General features: G+C 36.6%; 1 protein-coding gene across 2 annotated transcripts in view; it reads left to right on the top strand.

The window, feature by feature from the left end:
• MYO16 (myosin XVI) overlaps window positions 1–18,287 on the top strand; it is a 590,664-nt gene that overhangs the window by 498,445 nt on the left and 73,932 nt on the right. For both annotated transcript variants that reach the window (XM_054574388.1, XM_054574387.1), the window contains exons 29-31: window positions 7,767–7,863; window positions 12,923–13,169; window positions 15,047–15,318. In XM_054574388.1, coding sequence (XP_054430363.1) covers window positions 7,767–7,863; window positions 12,923–13,169; window positions 15,047–15,318 — 616 coding nt within the window. The remainder of the gene's footprint in view (window positions 1–7,766; window positions 7,864–12,922; window positions 13,170–15,046; window positions 15,319–18,287) is intronic.

Below are 18,287 nucleotides of genomic sequence, written 5' to 3' on the forward strand. Positions count from 1 at the left end.
AAAGACTAAAGGTGCTCCCTAAGTGAATACATTAACTTATCCAATATACTTTCCTCTGGATTTTGAAACTAATCAGTCTTGTTTGGGTTTGGCTTGGGATTGCTTTTTACAATGTGTCATTTTTTCTGGAGGGGGGCAAAGAGATTTGTTTTTTTAAAGCACTCTTGACCATACTGGTGCGATTTCCATAATGAAATAATATATAGGATCACATAGTGAGCAATTCACTAGGAAGCTCAAAATAGTAGTTTTTATTCATTGCTGCTTACTGTATGGGTCATACTATTCTAGGTGAGAGTAATTAATTCTTCTTAACCTGCAATTATATGTAATTCAAGCCAAACCACCTTCTTCAAATAGCAGAAGATACAGTACTCTATTAGATGTGTATGGCTATAATTATCTTTTCTATGTTGAAGTTAAATTTCAAGAATAGTCTATTTATAACAAAGAGAACTTGTATTTTAGTATAAATGTATCCTTTGAGAATGTATAAAAGTACATTCAGAGCCAGGCTGAAAGTTAGAATATTTTTATTTAGTAATTTTTCAAAGCTACCATGAAAATAAAACAAAATATTAAAATATTAATTACATACTATACACATTCAAAATAATGGTCATCCTTAGAAACTTAATGAATCAAAGAAGCAAATGTGGGAAATATGTGAATTCAGCCTGGAGAATATGAATTTTTAGTTAAATGCTTGTTTTACTAAAACTTCTTCAAGGATAGATGGTATCCTGTTTATCTTTGTGGTCCTGGAGCCTGGCACAGGGCCTGGGATCAGGAAGGCCCCTGGGAAATATTTGCTTTATGGATGGATGATGGAGGGATGATGAAGAAATAGGTGGATAAGACAAACACATGATAGCATCAATGGATGAATAAATGTGAGACAAGGAAAATCAGGAAAGATACAAGATACAGGGTACCTAAGAGCTATGTGAAAATGATATAGAACCAGGAATGAATGAAGGACCTTTCATAGCGTGCGTATGGAAATGGTGGGGTTTTAAGAGCTGGTTCTATCTTGAAGAGATTACATAACAGGAAGAGAAAATGTTTTCCATGGTAAAAGTAGAATGAACAGTATTTTAAAGGAGCACAATGACATTCTCAGATCAACAGAAAAGAAAACAAGTCTGATGAGAGAGTGATGAAGACATCAACTCACACAAAGGAAACAGTATATTCATATCATATCAATAAAGCTATTTATAAAACTGGCAACAGATTTACATGGTAAGGCACTTTAAGAGATACCAGGGCATTTTTATTAGAATGCTAATATTGTAATGAAAGAAGGTAACTACTTTTAATGCAAATACGATCTTATATATCTTGTCTTTAAATGGGAAATATTTATCATGATAATGCTAATGTTTTAGAGCAATAAAGATTAAAATTTTTAAAGATTAACTTTTTATTAGTAATAATGGAAATTAAACATTTTTGCAGCAAAAAAAGAAGCACTTACAATAAAAGATTTCTCAAAATAAAATCTATGGTAATTATTAAAAAAATACCCCAATAATTGTAGATATAGATATGAAGGAATATATCTAAAATAACACTGAGAATAATAGTAACATCATTCAATAAGAACTCTGTGTATAGAATGCTGTAAAGCCTTGATAGTGTCTACAGAAGTTTCACATTGATTTTCTGTTCTCAGGAGCATGTGTGAAGTTGAAATAACAGTAAATAGCACCTCTTTTTAGAGAAATAAAAAGTGTTAGCCCTTGAGAAATGAATAAAGGTCATATTAGGGAGGACTTTGAATGCTAAGCCTGGAAGTATACATTTTAGCTTACAGGTGATATGGAATAATTGACAGTTTTGGGGAGATTAATAAATTAGAGGCAGTTCGCCAGGAAATTGAAGAGCAGATAGAGGATTAGAGGATGAGATATATTCTAGATTTGGGTTTGCAACAGTCTTATACTAAAAGTCTTTATTTCCTGAACTACATTAGATGCATTTTAACAAAATGAATGAATTCAGATAGTTTGAACAAATTTAATTTTTGATTTCATTATTTTAAATGAATTTTTATAAATCCCTGAGTTCATGTTATAACTAGTGTCCATTAAAATCACTTCCTTTGATTTTCTTTCTTCATTTTATTATCCCATTTACTTTTATTTCCTTTACCTCAATATATACAACTTATGACTTTTACATTTTTCCAACATTATCCTAGCCCACAAAAATATTTCACAGTCAAGTTGAATATTCAGGTAGGTATACACAAATAATGACAAAAATCAGGAAATCAGTCATTTTATAGAGATATGTACAAGATACATTAATGACATAAATATGCTATTTTAATGAATTCATTATTACATGGTAAATGCTAAACTTAGAGTTCTCACTGAACCATCTGTTTTAAATGATGAATAGGAGCTTATTCAGGAGATAATTTAGATAAAGGTATTGAGGAAAAAATAAATAGATTATGTTAAGCCAGAGGAGAAAAATAAGTTCCCATTTTGAAACCAAAAACAATATGATATGGTTTGAGAATAGGTAAATAAAAGAACCATACTACAAAAAGCCTAATAAACATTTCAGAAGAGTTTGAACATTATCCTGAAAGTCATAACCTACAATTAAATAATTTTAAGCACAACAGTAATGTAATGAGATCAAAGTTTAGAAAGATCACTCTGAAGTTAGTTAATTCATACCCAGAAAGTGAGGGGTGGTCAAATGGGGACAGCCCTAAAAAGGGAGGCCTGTAATGTGCATCTCCTGTGGGGGGGGCGGTTAGGGGTTGCCATGGAAACAGAAAGTGTAGGTCTCTCCAGCAGTCCATAGGAGAGCAAACCCTGTTCCTTGTACCTCTGTGATTGGAAGCAGCAATTAGTGATGAGGAGGAGGGAGAGGGAAGAGAGGATCTTTACAGGTTCTCTTAATATCTCTCTCTAGTACAGCCTCCAGACCACCTACACTCCATCACAACCGACGTTCCAGCTGTTGTCTGTGCTCCCACAGACTGCGCCTCTAAAAAAAATCCCTGAAAACTGTATCAGTAATTGAAGTGTTTGAAGTCATCAATGACAATTTTGTTTAATCTTTTAAAATCTGTCACTTCAAAAAAAAAACCTAATGGTATTCTAATAAAAATAGCGATGACTATAATTCACAGATGGTTTACTTTTACAGGAGTCAGAATGACATTAACATTTTAATCTCAGATCAGAACACTCTGCTTCTAGGGAGAGTACTGGGAGAGGGCTCAGTAGGAAAATGTTTTAATTTCTACTTTTCTATGTTTGTGAGAGAGAAATGTCTTCTTATAAGAGAATAAAACCAACATCAAGAATGTAGGTGATCCAAACATTTGGTCTCCTTTGGATGAATCCTAATTTGTTGGATTTGATACAGAAGACTAAAGCACTAATTGCAGAATAACTTTACATGAAAACTTATTTCATAGAAAAACTGAAATGGCCAACATTTTTCTCCTATTCACCTGATCAACAGATAATGTAAAATTCCTGCAAATTTAGAATTCATGTGATCCTGTCTGGATTTTACTGATAAAGATTTCTAGATTTATATCCCACTAATCCTTAACATCAGTGATACCAGAGGACTTCAGCACTGAAATGCATTATTCAGAATAGTTTCTGAGGAAGAAATCCAAAATGCTACTAAAAGGCTAATTTTATTCTTTCAAGAGAGCTGAAACATTTACTACAAACATGAAAACCCCAGAAGACCAGCAAATTCAAACAAATGTTAACATTTTCAATGAGTATTTCTAACTCTTGCCAATCTGAAAATAAATTATATGATAAAAAAATGTGAATGAATGAATGAGTATGAAATAATGAATCAGTCCACTGAATAACTGTAAAGTGTACCAAATAGCCAAATGAAGAACTTTTAAAATTGTCTGAATGTGATGGCAGCACAATGCCTAGCCATTTCCATGAAGTCTTTAGCTGTGTCTTAACAGGATACTCTTAATATGGGACTTTAATTCTCTGCCTCTCCCACTGAATCAGATGGCCAGAAAACTCCTTACTTTCAAAGCCCTTGGTTCTGCCTCTGCAGGGAGAATTTGTATGGGCATAACTACACACACACACACACACACACACACACACACACACACACACACACAACGCACCAGGAGCTCTGAGAACTGGCCTATCCTTCTGGTTTCCAACATTACATGTGTATGCCTAACATTCCACCTTTCCACACACATGCCCTGGGCCTCATTTTCTCACCCTATTCCTCACTTGCCATTATTCCATTCCATGGCTTTTAGCAGGAACTGCCCTGTGAAACACTCAAACTACTTCTCAACTATCTGCAATCAGGTCCTGTAGAATCTCTAATACATCCTGAGAGAAATCCACTACATCTTCCATATTTACTCCCCTTCTAATTTAGCCTCCATATATGAAATGAAAGCTGGATAGTTCCTGACAATACTCTGTTATAAGGTTTCACTTTTCCTCACTTCCTTTGTCTCAGTAGAGGAGAGGGGTCAGCTGAATCATTGCTCCCCAACCTTGTTGTATGTCTACACTTTGTGGACCATTTTCACTCCACTATTCTTTTTACTTTTATTTTCACTATCATTTATTCTATTACTGACTGATGTTCATGACTTATTCCCAGACTGCTGAATGACTTCTATTTTCATTGTTCATCATTCCTTCCTTGAAGACATTATCACTATTTCTATGACTCATCTTATAACAGGACTTCACAGTTCCTCATCTGGTTTTCTAATATGAGTCCATCTTTCCCACATGCCTACCACTTATAAGATCAAGAATATACCTTCATACTCTTAAGTAGATGTGGATATATATGTATATATGTACACATATATATGCTTATATATGTACATGTATAAAAAATGGCAAACAAGCAATGTAATATAATAAGAGAAATAGAGTCATTCATGGCATGCTCTGAGAACACAAATAGAAAGTGATCATAGCCATACTGGAAGTCGAGAAATAAGTATAAAAAATCTAATAATGATGATGCTGTTTGGTTTAAGTTACAAAATAAGGGTTGGCCAACAGACAAACCATGGTCGTATAACTTTTCATACCCAAATTGTTGATAGCATTATATTGTCCCACCTCACTAACCAACTACTTCCCACAGGCAAGCCCAACAATCCATTCTCTAGACAGTTTTAACAAAGAACCATATAGATTTCAAATACAGTTTCAAAAATTATTTTTATAAAATTTAGATCTTATCCCCTTTCATACTTTCACTTTAACCACATTGCATATAGAAAGATGTCCATGTTTTTCTGGAATACTCTTCACAATTTGGCCACCAGCTACATGTGCAGCCTCTTCTATCATCATTCTTCACACAGCTGTACCCCGAGATTGATTGTCATTTTCTGCTCTTTGCCTTTCATATGCTGGTTTTTCTGCCACGCATTCATCTTTTTCCTCCATTTCTAGAGAACCTGGGAAATTTCCTGCATATCCTTCAAGACTACATTGCTTCAATTAACATGCTTCTTAGTGAATCCTACCTGATTTCAACTTGATCACCTCCTCCTCTGATGGTCCTTATCATCACACAACTCTTGATGTGTCTTGATCAACACAACTCTTATCATCACACTGGGCATGAGTTGTTGCTGGATTTGCTCAGTGCTGATTTTTCCTGAGTAAACTATGAGCTCCTTGAAGAGAGGGACCTCCTTTGTATCTCTAAAATCTAGCAGAATTCTCAAGATAAAATAATTTGTTTTTTTTTTTTTTTGAGTGGCTGTTAGAAATGTCACTGCAAGAGATCTCAGTCATCTGTCTTCTCTCTTACTGACCAGCGGTGGAACTAGAATCCGATTCTCCTGTTTACATTCCCTAGGTCTTTTCCCCCTGTGTTCTTCCATATATTAGTTCCCCTAATGATCACTATTGAACCCACCACCCATTGTGAAGTATTGCTGGCTATCACTGTTTTAGAGTTTCATTTTGAAAATCATTTTGAATTTTGCTTTTGGGATTTAGTTTCCCACAATGAGTAACATACCACAGTCAGAGATGAGCAGAAAGATGACATGCTCCCTCCTTCCCGATGCCTGTCTCACAGATTTGTTCTGCAGTACTCACAGACAGTACCAACTGTTCTTCCTGTTGATTGCCAAAATAAGTCAACAGTCTGGAAGGGGGAAAAAAGACTGTGAATTATGGAAAATAACTAGGGAGAGAGAATAGCAATACAATGGGGAAAGAAGTAACAACTCTCTGTAGCCACCCACCCAGGCAAATGTCTCAAATTTCAACCAACTAACAAAAACTAAATGAAGAAGAACATCCAGTCAACCAGAGGCCTTGAACTGGACAGAAGTCAAGAGCTTTTCCTGTTGATGTTGATCTAACTAGCCTGCCTGCCACAGTGCAGGATTCAGGCCCCAATCCCTTGCAAAACTGTGTTTCATTAAGATAACATGGCTGAGGGGAGAGTTAGAAGGAAAGATGGGAAGTGACAAAATATGTTTGTAGTAAACTCAGTTTCCATATGAAAAGGTTCATAAACTGCCTCTGGCCAAGCACTCTGAAGATAAGTCTGACCTATAAACCTTTCCAATACCTAATGGTGTGTGTATACATGCAAGCTTCGGTGTCATTGTGATGTATGTCGTAGGCTCTGTGGTGTTATCATTTTAATGTCACCAGTTCATGCTTGGGAGCACACGTGTTAGTATTCCTCTCATTTTAACAGTGTTTGTCTCAAGTGCTGAGAATATGATTATGAACATATTATAAGGTTTGCCTAAGCAATATTTCTTCTTTATCTAACAGAATATCACCTCAGAGCTCCCATGGCACTTCATGTTAGTATTTACCAGGCTTTTCTGCAACTGCTTGCGTCTGCTTCCCCTAAGAGATTGTGAGCACTTACGTCATAAAGGCATTCCTCACACCTACCACAGCTCTGTGAATTTAGAAAATAAGAACAACATATAAGAAAAAAATTTTTAAATGTAGGAGCATAGCTTATTGTTACGTGTTTTTAAGAATTTTCTTCGGTAGCTCTCTTCATTGATAGCAGCATGTTCAGACTATCTTGTATACCACTAATGCTTTTGTAGAAACTAATTTGGTGACATGATGAAATTTAAGAAGTCTAGAGAAGAATGTTCATTGTATACTATTGTTTATACAAACTTCTAGAAGATTATTGCTCATACATAACTTTTTACTTTGAAGTTACAGTTCTATAAGTGCAGTTGTATATGTTCAATTTATAATAATATACAATGTAGTAGAAAATTAATTGACATGAAACAATTTTGTGTGTCCACTGTATGTTTTGTTCTGGTTTTTGTTTGTTTATTTTCCTTTAAACTTAACCTCCCTGCTGTGCGTGAGGAAAGAAAAGGATCGCGAAGGAGTGATAGCTGTCTGGCTCTAGAGTGTGAGAATTCATTCATGGATATGCTATTATCTTTTGATGAGAAGTCAAAGCCAGTCAGTATTTTCACTACATGGTACAACTGCAACTGTAGTGTGTGGGTATTTGGAAACATTGGTGACAATGGGTACACACAGCAAAGATGCTTATCAGAACAAAGCCTTTGGGATTGCAATTAAATGTAATAGTGTTAAAAATAATAAGAAAGATATACTGGAATTAATTTTGTTAGCTTTGTTTCTTCTAATTGTCTTCTGGAAAAATCTCTTGCCTGATGGTTTACTCATCATTATTTTGGCATCTTCATGCTGTTAAATGTTTCCCCGCTATTTATGTTTTAGATGGGAGTTCGAAAAGTGTTTCTAAAATACTGGCATGCCAACCAGCTGAATGATTTGTGCCTACAGCTGCAGAGAAAAATTATCATCTGTCAGAAAGGTAACCGTATACACTAACATATCTGTACCTTTTTGAGTTATGGAATACAAAATAATTTAGTTCACTCCCAAGTTAAATGTCAGTGGGATCTGCATTAGAGTGGACTACTCCATCTATTCTGTGATGTGATTTTTGGGCAAACAGTTTTCAGGGATTTAGGATACTATGGCTCAGTTTGTTCTTTACCTGTTTTCAGTGTATACAGTCATTATACTGCTCATACTTTATTTGGTAGTCATTTCATCTGATATTTTATAGCAAATTTTCATCCAAATCACTATTTGGAAGCAGGGATATTCATATCCTATGATTTATGCACCCTCTACCTCAAAAATATTCACCATCATTGATACGGACAAGAAGAGTGTGCCTTTGAACCCACAGTGGGAACCCCCCCCAAAGAGGGCACTTAGGCCCAGCCATGGAGCCGGATTCCTAGGCCAGTTCAGACAGTACCATTGGTATGTTCAAGTTTGGAGGACCGAAAAGGCCAATTAGCCAGATAATGTTTTATGTGATTCCGCATATGCTGTAGAAAAGTCCTTGACTTCATTTTTCTTTTGTGAAGCAATGATAGTATCTGGAGTGTTATCTTTGATAGCAGATAACATTTTTTTTTCATGTTAACTTTGAGAGAGGTTCTGGTTAAAATTTTTTTGTATCAAAACCCAAGTGACCATAAAAAATGGGTATATATTAAAAATCATGACTGTGCCTCACATAAAACAAATATACTTAATAGATTTTTAATTTCTAATTTTCTTAATAATTTAATTATATTTGTATATTATAAATATAATTTCAAAGAAAATTAAAAGGGAAATTACTCTGTATGTTAGTGTTTGGTGGAACTTTTTGTAATGAGCTTAGCTCTCTGATATATTTGAAACTGTTCAAAAGAAGCCAAGACAACTCATAGGATGCAGAAATCAGTTTTATTCTGTTCGAACCTCCATCCACATGAACCCCTGTGGCCTCACTCAGGCATGTCCCTCAGTAAATCTCCAATGTCTCATCATTTTCTGATGATACAATCTCATTCAAAATTTAGCAAGTTTAGTTCAAATAATGCTCAAAGTTCTAATACCTCATTCTAAGTAAAACCATCCCTCTTGGACCTCCCAGGCCCCATAGGTGGGCAGTGGACATGGTTCTCACTCCTGCCTACTCAGGTACCTGCATGCCCTCTGACCCTCCAGAGCTGACGAAGGGCGGGGGAGAAGTGACAACACAGAGCAGCTCTTCTGTCTGACCATAATGAGTATGATCTGGCCTTGGGTTCCTCTGGTGGGGCAAACAGATATTCAGTAGCTGTTTGACTATGTGGGCACATTTAAGCACTTATCTGCACTATCTACCTGAGAACTGGCAAGACCCCTCCTTTAGACAGTCACTTATCCTCCCTGCCCAGCCCAGACCTCGATGCCCTCCAAGAAATCTCTTTAAATGACTCGAAGCACATGTCTGTGTCTTAAAAACCCAGTTTGGCACTAGAGAACCACACTCTGTAACCCTGACAGGTGCAACTTCTCTCAGCGCAGCCGCCCAGAATTTAGTGCCTGACATCAACCACTGACGCATCAGGGCTTCTCAGGGCTGATGGTCCACCGTGTCTTCTAAACGCCCAAACTTCAGAGTCACACAGTGAGTTTCTCTAGGAGGTCCCCTGAAGCCATTTTCACTAGCCTGGAGGTCAGGGATGATGGGAGAAGACACAGAGACTCTCAGCAACCATGGCCTCTCTGAGGGTGATGATAATCTGATCTCTTTGATTTCGTCCTTCATCAGAGTGGAGAAAGGCTGGGGCCACAGGTCTGTTCTGGACCACGCCTGTGCAGTTCCTTGCTTACGTGGTCAGCCCTGACAATCGACCATGTGATCTGATCGCCTGCAGCCCCAGCACCACCTAGGCATGGTTAAAAATGCAGAATCTCAGGCACCAGCCCAGATCTCCTGAATCAGAATCTGCATTTACAGCCTCAGCTGAAATTGGAATAGGAAGAATCCCATTTACAAGACCAGTCTTAAAATCACCGAACTGTAGAGTCAACTGAGAATCCATTTAATATCATGTTATATCTACATAGAATGGGGTATCAAATTCTCCTGGAAATTTTCCTTAAATATAATTAGAGGAATGTGTACCCTGTCTTCCATCTGGGCTGCTCACTAGATAGTTCTCTTCTACACAATTCCAAATATTAAGTTGCTGTGCCCTCCTGATCTGAAACAGAAGAGATGAGGAGAACTCTAGTTTTCTCTTCACCTCAAAAGATAAAAATTGAGAATGGTCCAAAATATGGCATCAAGATGAAAAACCATACTTTCATATTGTATAAATTAAATAAAGGATATAAAAGCATTTTTAAAAGTATAGGCTCTTAAATGCAAAGTATTAATTATTGATTTCTATTTTTATATCTCTTGGAATACTTCCTTCAGTACTTTTTACTACTATAAAATTTACTCAAAATTTCTATAATCTTGTGTCATTTATAGTTTTTCAAGAGTTCTCATTTTTTTCTTTGTTGGAGGAAGAAAGCTCTAACTCTTCATCTTAAATTTAATCATTTTAATTTCAAATTATTCTGAACAAATATTGCTCTCTGATTATATGTGTTCATTTTGTCTTGGATGAAACTTAAAATCTGAAAATTGTAGATATTATAAAAGCGGTCTTTTAAATTTGTCAGAAAGAGAATAAGTATCTATATGTTTGTAGCAAATTTATTTTTATTAGTTGTCCCTTATTAAAAGTACTGACTTTTAGCAACTGGTATAACATTTTTAAAGAATTTGAAGGGAAGGGAAGGGGAAAGTCAAGGAACATATAGCAAGGACTCATGGACAAAACCAAAGGGGAAGAGCTGAGGGAGGGAAGGTGGGAGGGGGCAAGGGAAAGAGGTGGGGGGAAGGCAGAGACAAATGTATTTAAAAAGTAAATAAATTAATTAAAAAAAAATTTGAAAAGGTTCTAGTATGAAATGTGAGAAAATGAAGTCCTCTGAATGTGGGACAATAGATTCCCGGGTGAATGTGAATCCAGTGAATAGCTCTGCTGTAGTCAGAGGTCACAAGAAGTCTGGCATATCCACATTAATCTTCTTTTTATTCCAAGAGATTAAACATTTGAATATACTTTCACCTTCACCCTTCTAAAAGTCAATGTCTGGGTTGTTTTTTGTTGTTGTTGTTGTTGTTGTTTTTTTTAAATGTGACAGAATTAGCAAGGGAACTAGTCAATTTGAATTCTGCTTCTCTCTCTCAATGTGCCTGTCACATGGTTAACACTTCTGCATTTATTCCATATTTTGTCTTCCTGGAAGTCTGATTGTACCTTTTGTTGTTTAAATTTTTCCCCCTTTAGATTAGTTCAGCATGACTGTTTTACAGTTAATTCAATACCACTGCATTCTAAAGTAACTGAACACTTAGTATTGCCATCTGAAGAAAAGCCTTAAGCATTTTAGATATCTGCATATATTACTTGCCTCTGAAGCCATAACTCTGGAAAGCTGTGCTCAGCTTTCCACCTTGTAATCAAGAAAAGGCATCAGATGAGTATCACAGATAATGCACATATTGTTATTCTATAGCCACGGATTATTTTTAAAGCACTCAATATTTCACAGCCCCTTTTTTTCCCTCCCCCATAGACGAAAATAAAGTGTTTGCTACATACATTGGTTTTCATTGAAAGTATAGATCATTTTATAATCTGAACAATTCCATCCAATCTTAGAGACTTAGAATTGGAAGGGGTGGCATCCCAGAATCAAAAGGCACAAATGGTAATTCCTCTCCCTGCACCTTGTGCACAGCACCCACGAGCAGGCCCAATTTTCTCTCATGAACATGCTCAGGAGCTAGGAACAGAGTCCCATTCTGAGAAAACAGCCTGATCCCTTTAGACCCTATGCTCAGTGTGACAAAGTTCTTCCTTAGACTGAGTGCAAACATGCTACCTCTGATGGCCCTGTTGGCGATCAGCGCTCGGCAGAGCTACAGATAACGTCCATTTTGTTGGAAGCTAAGGGAATGAGCTTGACCTGATGATTAGAGATTTGAATCCTGGCTCTTCTATTCATTGGTTGTGTTTATATGGAGGAAGGTACATTTAACCCAGAAAAAGAATTTACTAAAACATTCTAATCTAATATATTAAATAGGGATGTCTAAATTCAGTGATGATTACCCTAAAGACAAAAATCCTTAACCTGAATGACACCATGAACATATATCTTATAATAAGGCTTACACACTGTTATAAGACCTCATTTAGCTTCTCTTTCTTTGTCTACAAAATGGAGATTATGGTATATTAATTATCCTTGAGTTGGGGCGCTACATGATGGAATAGTGTTCCTAACATATGAAAGTGCCTTTAAATCATGCTCACTGCTTTTATTTTCAAGTCTTACATATGTGCTGACATATTAGCAATTTCAAAATGTGTTTACTCCCTTGTTTCCTCCAATTTTTACACATTTTCTAACCCTGCTTCCCTAGAGAGCAGAAAGGATGCCCTATATTTCTACACAATCTCTTCCAAGAGTCTTAAATGCAGTGTTAGTTTTTCTAGGAGTTAACCCACAGTCCTATTAATAATATGTGCATGATATTTTCAAAGATAACCAATTCCAGGAGCCTCAGCATTTCTGTTATAATCTTATATAATGAAAGATAATGAGTGTGTCCCAAAATGATCTGGTTAGAGCCACACACCCAAATTTCTGGGGTTTGGACCTAGTTTTTTTCATTGAGTTTAGTCCAATCGATCAATGCCCATCCTCTCAAACCAAAAACGTGTGGAAACCTTATTGAAATATTACCTGCACAATCTCATTTAAGGATTTGCATCTTTAGTGTTATCATGACTGAATTTAGAAATCCTTTTTAATGTGAGATTAGAATGTTTTAATAAATTCTTATTCTGAGTTAAATATCTTATTCTGTAGCTGCTCAGACATAAATATATTGTGACTTCTGTTTGTATGCATCTGGGTTTTTCTGCTTTTATTCTCTCCTTGACCCCTGATTGTGTTCTTTTATGTGAAAGTTATAAGAGGATTTCTGGCACGCCAGCACTTGCTTCATAAAAGAAGTATCAGACAGCAAGAGGTCACGTCCATCAACAGCTTCCTGCAGATTACAGAGGATATGGGACTAAAGACCTATGATGCCCTGGTCATTCAAAATGCTTCAGACATTGCCCGTGAAAATGACCGGGTCCGGAATGAAATGAATACTACTTACCACAAAGAGAAGTTGGAAACAAGGAGCAAACAAGAGGAAGGAGTCAAAAGGTAAAGGCAGATAGTATACAACTTTAATTATCTATGCAATCGACCTAGTGAATCAAAGTTTTGATAGGCCTTAATGTAAAGTTCAATCATATATGACAGTAATTATGGGAACTGGCATGTATGCATGCATGGTTTATTTGAAACCTCATAACAATCTAAGAGGATGCTTTTCCTCTGCTTTCTTTTCATGAAATAAATGTTATATGTGTTAGTTTAGTCATATGAAATAATTATTGCTTCACTTACAATGCTTACATTGCTTCTCATCTCAGGCACAAGATTTTAAGGCATCAAGTATTTCTGTCTTAACTGTGTTGCCAACATCTTTAGACAAGTGCCATGTATATAAGGCTGACTCATACTAACTTTGGAAATATGACCAAAAAAATGGAGAAGCCACTGTCAAAACATAAAAGTAGTGAAGTCAATAAATGGTATAGATATTTTCCTTAGTAAACTGTCTCATTTTCTTTGCTAATAAGGGCCCCATTTGGGGAGAGCCTCTTATTTTAAAGTTCACTTTAGGGGCTGAACTTGAAATAGAAATGTAGGGATAACCTCATCCTTCTCCATTTTATTCCTCTTCCTTTCCATGAATGATGAGGATACCTGTCATTCACAATAACTCTCCCTGGAAGAGTGAGGACAGGGGTCCCTTAGATCCTAATTCAGTGTCAAGGAGATGCTTGTTTTTTCATAGGAACTTGGTAACACCTAGTTGTTCCTCACTGAAAAATGATTGCTCTTGGCCTTGACTGCCTATGTCAAATGGGTCTTTATTAAAGTGGAAATGGTGATGTGTCTCTCACTAATTAGCTTCAAATATCTTAGTGATTAAATACCAAAAAAAAATCCCTCTGTATGGAAAACTGTAATTAAACATTACAGGGAAAACAAATTACCCACTGAGTGCCATGCTTTCATCTTCAGCTAGTTCATTTTCTACATGGGCGTCTGGCTCTGCCTTGCAGTAGATCCCAGCCCTGTTGGTGCTGTGCCACAGAAAGATATAATTATAAAAACAAATGCTCGGAGACTCCTTGTGAAATGAATGCATTGGCATCTCAGTAGTACATGATTACATTGACATGTGAAGCCAGAAGGAATTTTTATAAACCAGATAACTATTAATTTTATACAACTTCCAGAATAATGTTTGTTATTTTCTCTGCTGGAGCTAAACAGCCACCCCAATTTCTCAATTTGATTATGTGTTTATTTGCCTGATATAAAATTAAGTGAAGAAGTATTTGTCTATTTATTTACTGAATACCAGCAGTTCACTTGGCATTGGACAACCAGATGGAGGAACAGGAGAAAAATAATAATTCTGCACATAATTAAATAATTGCCAATGGGGTTTAAATGCTAAGGAGAAAAAAGAGAGAAAAAATGTAAATCTTTGGTAGTTTTAAATACATACTCTTTTGCAAGGGGAAGTGGTGATGAACTCCTTGCATTTGATGCATCAGTAACTCTCTATAAAGATGGAGTCTCCAGAAATTATCATTCAGATTGAAATTCTGGTTTTTTGATTTGCTTAATAATCAGAGTGTGAAAAATTCATTCAGTGAATGCCTGATAGAAAATGTAGCACTCCTTAAGAAGTGTTGCATTTGTGTGAGGTGTTTTTTTTTTAAGTAATAATGATGAATCTCCAACGTGCTCATTTATTATAAAGCAGGGGCCAGAAGGATGGGGCAGCTTTCTCTGGATGTGCTGGTTACCAGAGTGCTGCGCATCCTTCAGCTTCAGTGGGGAAAGTTGTTTACCAAAAAGCCTTGATGATATCTGGTTGAGCAGGTTCATTGTTTACCTCTGAATTATGCATCTGGGCCTCTCTGGTGGGGTGCTGTTTGTGTTTTGTTCCCCTGAAGAACTGAAGACAAGGGTGGACCCCGGCATTTCCACTGCAGCTCTGTCCCGGTCCCCATGGCTGTGGACAGCCTGGTACAGTCCCTCGCTGGCCCATCCACCCGGTCTCCTTCTCTGCACTCTGTGTTCAGCCTGGATGACAGCAGTGGCCTCCCATCACCACGGAAACAGCCTCCACCCAAGCCAAAGAGGGACCCCACCACACGGCTGAGTGCCTCCTATGAGGCTGTGAGCGCCTGCCTATGGGCTGCAGCCAAGGAGTCATCGACTGAAGGTTAGCCACAGGGAAGGAGGAAACCGGCTTGTTGGGTTATTGATGCACAGACTTTTGGTTTTGAGTGCCCCGTGGCAGAATTGCTACCTTAATATATTTTTAATAGGAATAAATCCAATTGTTTGCTTGCCAGTGGGTCTTTAATCATTAAATATAAATAATATGTATTCAAATCTCTAAGCCTCTTAGGAAAAAGCTACTTATATATCATTTCCTTAACTCCTGTTCCCACTTCCACATTGAATGAGGAGCCTCAAACCAGAGCAATTCAGAAAGTTGGTCACCGGTCCATGTAAACTTTTACTATTAAAAACCTAAAACAAGTTATCTGGCTTCCCTATTATCACAGTCTAATTAAAAATTAAGCTTGCTTTATTAAGTACTAAGTGAAATGATTCACTCAGATGAGTCATGATATGGCAGGATTCAGTTAGAGAAATTTTTGGGACTAGATAATAAAAGATTGGTGGTCTAGAATTATGTATGCACAATGGGAAAATCACACCTTAATCAGATGTCTCGTAAATGAGCTCATGTGAGTATTATTGCTTAATTATTAATTTTTAGAATGGGGAAAAAATAGCAGAAGCACTTCTCTGCAGACCATTTGCTAATTTTACGTATTTTATTTATCACCTCCTGAAAGTTAGGCCTTATTCTAGGCCAGGGGGATGTGCAATCAATGAAACAGACAAAATTACCTTCCCTTGTGGAGTTTATGTTCTAGTAGGGGAAGACAAATGGTAAACATAGTAAACAAGCAAATACATTAAGTATCTTGGAAGATGTTGCTGCAGAGAAAAATAAATATGGTAAGAGGTAGTAGTGCAGGGTAGGGTAGTTGAAATTCTAAATAAAATGGCTGTGTAGGTTTCACTAGAAAAATATTATCTTAACATAAGATAGAATACAATTCCTTCAATAAGTAAATGAACTTAAAAAGCACAGGAAAGCCATAAGCTCATCTTTGGGAGTAGATGGCTGACTCCAAGGAAGATGGTGGAAAAGTTCATAGCCTGGGATCCTGGAGCAATGAGTATGCCCTGGTTATTGTCAAAGATGCTTTTTGTCAGTTGCTTTTAGAAATAGATTTTTAGGAGAGTTTTTAGTTTAAAAAAATGTTGCTGTCATAATGTATGAGTCATACTACAATAATACATAAAGATGTAGGCAAAATTTATAACTTTGGGGAGAAGAGTCCAAGTGTGTATCTTTAGTGTCATGGTAATAAGGACAACAGAAGGTAAAAAATGACATTAGGGAAATCATCTAGAGGAGACTCTTCAGGTGATTACAAGACCTCCATAGAAACAAGGCATTCTCCAAATGTATACAAACTAGAAGAGGCTTTTACTCTAAAGAAACCATAAGGACATTTTCTGAGAAATTAGAATAAATCACATTTCCACCATAATTACTTTTAGACCTCTGCACTGGATTTGTGGTCCAAATTTCAAAAAGTTGTGACTGAAATATGAAGGAAATATTTTTTTTAGTGTATGGGAAGAGGAAGAATAATATTTAACAGTCTAAGACTAATGAGATGGGGAGGTATGATGACTCAAAATAGCATCAGAAAGTGAAAAAACAATACCAAACAAGATCGAAAATTGCAGTGTATCTAAGACAGAGTCCATCCAAATTTGAACACTGCAAACAAGCTCTACGAATTTGAATAAGTAGGCCTCAGGATAGCCTGTAAAGTCTAAAATTTCTTCCCTTTATGTGCATATAAGAGACCAATTGCACTGAAGCTGAGATTTTGGAGGAACCAGGTGCCAAGTAGTCATACTGTTTTGAAAAGAGAGAAACAAAATATTGAGGATTAAGTGGAGGTCTCTCACAAGAGCAGCAAACAAGTGTCAATTAAGAAAAAATTATTCAGAAATCATAGGAGATAAAAATGTAGATAAAATAAAATGATAGGAAAAAAGATGAATGAAGAAAATGCAAGACCACAGTTGTAAAATTCTGAATCTCCTTACTATTGTGAGGAATCCCAAGTGTCTCAAGATTTTCTCTATAAAGTACATGACATGATGATTTGTTAGACTTGCAAGGTTTTTATGTAAAATTTAAGTGGAAACGAATTTCAGCTCACATTTGAGCAAGGTGCCTGTAGGTGTCTTCCCCAACAGATCACACCCCAGTGAACTCATACTTTGGAGGCCTGTAAAAGAGCCAATCCATAAATACGTTTCTTTTTTCCTGTCTACATTACTTACTCCTTTTTACATTTCATGATTTCCAGTCCTGATGACTTTACCATCACCGCCCTATCTCCAGTGGCTGCAGATGAGTTCCTGCATTTTGGAATGTGCTCCAAGTATATATCTAAGAATAAAAAAATTAATCTGCATGGTCAGATCAGGCTGGTGTGCTAGTTGGTTTTTGTAGCATTAGGATTCAGGGGCCAATAGTGGCTCTCAGTCACTCAAGCCGTCACTGCTCTGGATTTTTAATCCATAATCACAAAGGTGGCAACACTGTTTGTGACAAACCAGCCATCGGCAGTGGCTCTGGTCCCCTTTATGCCATTGTGACAGCAGTTGAAGGTGTCCTGTGCAGTAGCTTCTAGTAACTTCTGGCTATTTAAATTTGAGGTAATTAAACTAAGTAAAATTTAAACTTCAGTTCTTCAGTCTTTAGTCACATTCTAAGTACTCAGCAGCCACAGATGTGGAATTTCCCATTATCGCACAAAGTTCTGTCAGACAGCCCTGATCCTTACAGCTTCATTTTTTTACCAGTAGGTCCTCACTTAATGTCACCCATAGATTCTCTGACATTAAGTGAAACAAGGTGTAATGCAATCGATTTTACCATAGGCCAGTTGATGTAAACAAGAGTTAAATTCCCATGGTATCTCATCAACTAAAAAAACCACGCTTCAGGAAACATTATTCAAGGACCCGCTGTACTGAGTATTTTGCACCTAGTAAGAGGTCACAAATTTATTTTTCTTCTGC

The sequence above is a fragment of the Pteronotus mesoamericanus genome, unplaced genomic scaffold (assembly GCF_021234165.1).
Source record: "Pteronotus mesoamericanus isolate MK-2021 breed Mesoamerican mustached bat unplaced genomic scaffold, CSHL_Meso_final contig_26, whole genome shotgun sequence".
Lineage (NCBI taxonomy): Eukaryota > Metazoa > Chordata > Mammalia > Chiroptera > Mormoopidae > Pteronotus > Pteronotus mesoamericanus.